This window comes from Bidens hawaiensis, unplaced genomic scaffold (genome assembly GCF_021521415.1).
Source record: "Bidens hawaiensis isolate Kalapana, Puna unplaced genomic scaffold, B.hawaiensis_p1.1 tig00000190_1, whole genome shotgun sequence".
NCBI classification, from domain to species: domain Eukaryota; kingdom Viridiplantae; phylum Streptophyta; class Magnoliopsida; order Asterales; family Asteraceae; genus Bidens; species Bidens hawaiensis.
The window spans coordinates 5421291-5427205 of NW_027491020.1; the positions used below are offsets into that span (position 1 = coordinate 5421291).

The window sequence follows — 5915 nt, forward strand, 5'->3', positions numbered from 1 at the left end:
TAGTAGTTAATTGATATGTGTAAATATTATACAGTTAGCCGAGCCCAGTTAAAGAAAGGAATTACGATCAACGGCGAGCGTAACAGGATCCAGGTGAGTTTCTAGCCCCATTCCTTGTTATGTTTTCGGGGCTGTGTGCATACTTGATGTGTTGTTAATACATTTATCCTAAGTGATAAGTGTATGCCATATGTGATATATTTGATATGTAAGAATGATTGCTTGATGGTACGTGAACGATCTTCGGATATTGCACGTACTGTCAGGTTGTAACGTTATAAATATGGTAAGTATGATATGTATGTTTATGTGTATGAACGTAATAAAGTTAATAAAAGAAGGAAATGACGGTTGTATGGTTGTATGGTTACGAAAAGGGTACCGAGCCCTAATAATACTCGAGGTATGATGTATGGTTGTATGGTAACGAAGAGGGAATCGAACCCTACTAATATTCGAAAACAAGGGACCAGACCCTTATAATATCTGTGATGTTAGGGACCAGACCCTCATAATATCTGTGATGTTAGGGACCAGACCCTTACAATATCTGTGAGGATAGGGACCAGACCCTCATAATATCTGTGATGTTAGGGACCAGACCCTTATAATATCTGTGATGTTAGGGACCAGACCCTTATAATATCTGTGAGGTTATAGGGCGAAAGGCTCTTTAAAACGTATGATTATGAATGTAAAGAAAGTATGTAAGTAAGAAAGAAAGTATGTAAGTAAGAATGAAGGTATGAGTACTTATGTGTGTATGAAAGAAAGTTATGAGGTTAAGTACGTATGTATGTAATAAGGTATTGTATGGTATTGTATGATTAACTAGAACTCACTCAGCGTAGCTGACTTTTAGTATGCACGCAGGTGAGTAGGATGAGACAGCTGGCTTGAGTGGAGGACACATGGCAGAAGACTAAAGCCTGGCATCTGAAGATCTGATATGTTTTATAAGTTATGTTTTGATTTTGAAAGACAAGAGGAATGTTTTAAGACATGATTATGAATTGATATGTAATGTTTTATGAAAGTTTTATATTCCGCGTAAAGTTTTTAATTAACTCTGATATTTAGAACTGTGTTTATGAATAAATCCAACACGAAAGTAGGGTTACCGGTGACGGGGCCTTACAAGACCAAGGAGAACAACCAATACTACTTCTATACCTATGCAGTCGTTAAACGATTTTGAGTTTGTTGTTGATGTTTTTAAAGGAATATCATCAGGTTATTGGTTAATACATTATATAAGTCTACATAGTATGTTCTAAATCTATGTCATAACTTATTTTGCATTTGTTGTACAGATTACCTTGATCTTGATAATCAAACTTTCCAATGTGATTCTTGCAAAGCCTGTTTATGGGAAGCCGAATCTAGGAGAGGAAAAAATAGTAGTGTCGATTCAAATTTCTCTTTATGTTGTCGCAGCGGAAATGTTCAACTTCCTAAATTAAAACAGCCTCATGAAAGTTATGTTAAGTTATTTCGTGGCGAAGATCCTTTAAGCACGTATTTTTTGAAAAAATATTAGATGATTCAATTCAATGTTCTCCTTTACATCAATGGGTGGAAAAATTGACGATTCCATTAATAGAGGAAACGCTCCATACACGTTTAGACTAAGTGGAGAAAACTACCATTCTATAGGAACTCTTCTTCCATTAGATGGTAAGAAAACTCAGTTTGCTCAACTATACATTTATGATACAGAGAACGAAATTTCAAACCAACAGGGAGTTTTTGGGTAAGACTTACTTTAACCAGTATATGTTTTTAATTTTTCTAAGCATATTATTTTATCATATATTACATTTATATTAACTTTAAAGTGTATTTTTTTCCTTTGTTTTTCTTGCAGTCAATCATCATCAGATGCCAAAAATTTTGATGATTATATTATTAATTATCTGAAGGAAATGTTAGAGTTACAAAATCCATTGGTTCAGACATATCGGATGGTACATGATTCTTTTAAAGAAAATCCTCAGAATGATTTAAAACTTCGCATTGTTGGAACAAGGAAATACGATGCTAGGACCTATAACTTACCAACGGCCTCTGAGGTTGCTGCTCTTGTTGTTGGAGATATTGGTGATGCCTTTGACAATAGAGATATAATAGTTAACTCGAGGTCTGGCGGTCTTCGACGAATTAGTGATCTTCATCCTTCTTATACTCCTCTCCAATTTCCTTTGCTTTATCCTTTTGGTGAGGATGGTTATAAGATAGACATTCCTCATAGGAATGTCGATCCTTCATCTACGGTTGCCCGTAAGAAGTGCACCATGAGAGATTTCTTTGCATATAGGTTAGAAGATAGGCCGAACCAATTCTCACTACCCTTAAATGGTAGGAGGCTTTTTCAGCAGCTTTTGGTAGACAAATACACCATGGTTGAGAGTCAAATGTTGCATTTTATACGTGCTAAACAAAGTGAACTTAGGTGTGACACATACGAAAGCCTTCGAAACCTTAAGACATCAGGAAATTCAGATGTTTCCACATCTGGTCAGCGTGTAATTCTTCCATCATCTTTTACTGGTGGAAGTAGATATATGATGAAAAATTATTTGGACGCCATGTGTCTTTGTAGATGGTACGATTATCCAGATTTTTTCTTAACCATTACGTGCAATCCCGGTTGGCCAGAAGTCAAGCATTTTTTTAAGGATACCAGTTTAAATTTTGAAGACAGGCTCGATATATTATGTCGTATTTTTAAGATGAAGCTTGATTCAATGATTAAGTTATTGAAGGATAAGTCTTTGTTTGGGAAGGTTAAAGCAGGTTCGGTTCGGAGTTAAATATTCTTGTTTCATATTTTGTCCTGCTAATTTTGAAGCTCTTTATTTTATTATTTTATGCTAATTTTTTTGTTTAATTCCAAATGCAACCGTTTACACAATTGAGTTTCAGAAACGTGGTCTACCTCATACCCATATTTGCTTATTCATTCATCCAGATAATAAAATTCATAATCCATCAGATATAGATAAGTTTATTTCAAGTGAAATTCCAAACAAATTCACCGAACCAGACCTATACCAGCTTGTGTCCGATCATATGCTTCATGGTCCTTGTGGTGAGGCTAATCCGAGTTGTGGCTGCATGATTGATAGAGAATGTTCCAAGAATTTCCCAAAAATATTTCAAAGTGAGACAAGTATAGATTCAAAAGGTTTTCCAATTTATAAAAGAAGAAATAATGGACGTTACGTCGTTAAGAAAGGAATAAATTTAGATAACATAAGTGTTGTCCCTTACAACAAAATTCTGTTAAGAAAGTATCAAGCCCATATAAATGTCGAGTGGTGCAATCAAGAAGGATCAATCAAGTATTTTTTTAAATATATAAATAAGGGTCAAGATCATGCTACAATTTCCTTTATCCAAAATAACAGCCCCGATAATGAAGATCCTAATGCGGATGAGATTAAAGCATTTTACGATTGTAGATATCTTTTTGCATGTGAGGCTGTTTGGAGGATATTTGCTTTTGATGTTTATTACAGGGTCCCGGCTGTTACGAGACTTCCTTTCCATTTACCTGGTCAACAACAAGTAATTTATGGTCCTGAGGAAGATACTGAAGATGTTCTTATGAAGCCTTCCAATGCCGCTTTAATGTTTATTGGTTGGATGGAAGCCAATAAAAACTATAGGCATGCAAGGAAGCTATCATATGCTGAGTTTCCAACACAGTTTGTATGAAAAAAAACAGTACCACCGGAATGGGTACCAAGGGTAAAGGGATTTGCTATAGGTAGAATTCATGTCGTTCCGGCATCATTTGACGAGGCCTACTACTTACGAATACTTTTAAACAAGGTTAAAGGACCCAAATGTTTCGAAGATATTTGCATAGTAGATGGTGTTGTTTGTGATTCTTTTAGAGATGCATGTTATAGAAGAGGGCTTTTAGATGATGATAAGGAGTACATAGAAGCAATAGAGGAAGCAAGCCATACCGCAAACGGATATTATCTAAGAAATTTGTTTGCAACAATGCTTATAACATTCTCCTTATCAAGACCTGATTACGTTTGGGATAATACATGGCATTTCTTAGTCGACGAGATTCTTTATTATCAACAAAAGAAACACAAGAATCCAGGTAAGTTTTGTTATATACGTGAACTTTTGTTTTTGTAGTTTAGTTTAAGGTAAGTTAATTAATTATTTTTCAGGTTTGTCTCTTAGTGACGAACAACTAAAGAACTTGGCATTACTTGAGATTGAAGAGTTTTTGGTATCAAACAATTCATCTCTACGTAGATTTTCGCACATGCCGTTTCCAGATCAGGAATCTATATCTGCCTCACTGAATCCTCTTATGATTGAAGAACTAGCTTATGATACCGATGCTTTGAAAAATGATTTTATGCATTTGTACATATCTCTAACTTCTGAACAAAAAGGCGTTTACAACGAAATATTTAACTCATGGAAACGTAAAAAAGGTGGTGTTTTTTTTGTTTATGGTTATAGAGGTACTGGCAAAACATACTTATGGAAAACTTTATCTGCCTCAGTTAGGCTAAGGGAGAAATTGTTCTTATTGTTGCTTCAAGTGGAATAACATCTTTATTATTAGAAGGCGATAGAACTGCTCATTCAAGATTCCTCATTCCAATCAATCTTACCTAGGACTCTCAATGTCAGGTAACTATAATAAATTTTAATAGGTAGTTATTATTTTACAGTTAAATTTATGTTTTTTAATTATTTTATTTAATATAATGTGTGATATTCAAAATTTTCAGGTTAAGGGAAATACTGATGTTTCTGACTTATTGAAGAAAACATCACTAATAATTTGGGAGGAAGCTCCCATGATTCATAAGCATGCGTTTGAAGGGTTGGACAGAACCCTAAAAGATGTTATGAAAGGTGATTTGGCCAACACTTCTGAATCATTGTTTGGAGGTAAGGTAGTTGTTCTTGGTGGTGATTTCAGACAGATTTTACCTGTTGTACAGAATGGAACAAGAAACGAGTGTGTCAATGCCACAATTAGTTCTTCTTACATATGGTCAAAGTTTAAGGTTTTGAAAAGAACTAAGAACATGAGGTTGACTGTTGGTTCTCAAATGACAAACACTTTAGTGTAACATCCTAATTTCGGTTTTATTAATAAAATAAATATCGTCTATTTTATAGTGGGTCGTTATCGGTTTATAGAAATAGAATACAAGTTGGGCTAGTGTTGAGTGAATGGATATGGGTTATGGGCTTGGGTTATGAATGAAAGAAGGAAAGACCATGGGCTTAAGCCCATGATCCATAATTATATAAACCATTAATCCCTCATTTAATTCATTCTCACACATTCCATACACCACCCAAAACACACACTTAATATTTCTCTCTAGTTCTTCCCTATCTACACCGAAACCAAGAAGGAAACCGAGCACCGACCCGAGGTAATACTAGTATGATGTTTTATTAGCTTAAACCCGTTAGATATAGTCACGAAACGACGAGCCGACACCGTTAAACCGTTAAAGTCACGAGATCCGGATGGAATCGGGTATAAACCGAACCTATGATGAGCTTAGGGGTCACCCTAGCTCAGATCTGGATCAAACAGGATGAAAAACGGTGAAAAACGAGCTAAAACCCGTTTTTTCCGGCGGCTTTCCGGCAATGACAGCGCCGGAAAGGCGGCGCCGGAAAGTGGTACGAGGTTAAGGGGGAATGTCAGGGAATGTTTTGACATTCCTGATCTAACCCTAGTTCGCTACAGGAATATAGCGAATTAAAGGTGATTCGCTAGCTAGTTCGTCCATGGGAACATAGCGAACTGATTACAATTCGTGTTCAATTCGTTAAGGGAAAGGGATGACGAATCACCCTTGATTCGTTATAGCCGGTTCGTTAGAAGAGAGAACGAATTAGATGGACTA

The 5915-nt window shown here is 35.7% G+C and overlaps 1 protein-coding gene across 1 annotated transcript; it reads left to right on the top strand.

Moving 5' to 3' along the window:
• The first annotated feature begins 2732 nt into the window (after positions 1 to 2732).
• On the top strand, positions 2733 to 5120 carry LOC143590563 (uncharacterized). Its single transcript, XM_077071030.1, has 5 exons — positions 2733 to 2796; positions 2972 to 3710; positions 3903 to 4123; positions 4197 to 4540; positions 4773 to 5120. The coding sequence occupies exons 1-5, from the start codon at positions 2733 to 2735 to the stop codon at positions 5118 to 5120; spliced, it is 1716 nt and encodes a 571-aa protein (XP_076927145.1).
• Positions 5121 to 5915: the final 795 nt, after the last annotated feature.

Bases quoted from the DNA above. Each gene is read 5' to 3' on its own strand.
- LOC143590563 (XM_077071030.1), top strand. From the start codon at position 2,733: ATGAAGCTTGATTCAATGATTAAGTTATTGAAGGATAAGTCTTTGTTT. The intron at 3,711-3,902 runs GTTTGTATGAAA...TGATTCTTTTAG, and splicing joins TATGCTGAGTTTCCAACACA to AGATGCATGTTATAGAAGAG. The intron at 4,124-4,196 runs GTAAGTTTTGTT...ATTATTTTTCAG, and splicing joins AAAGAAACACAAGAATCCAG to GTTTGTCTCTTAGTGACGAA.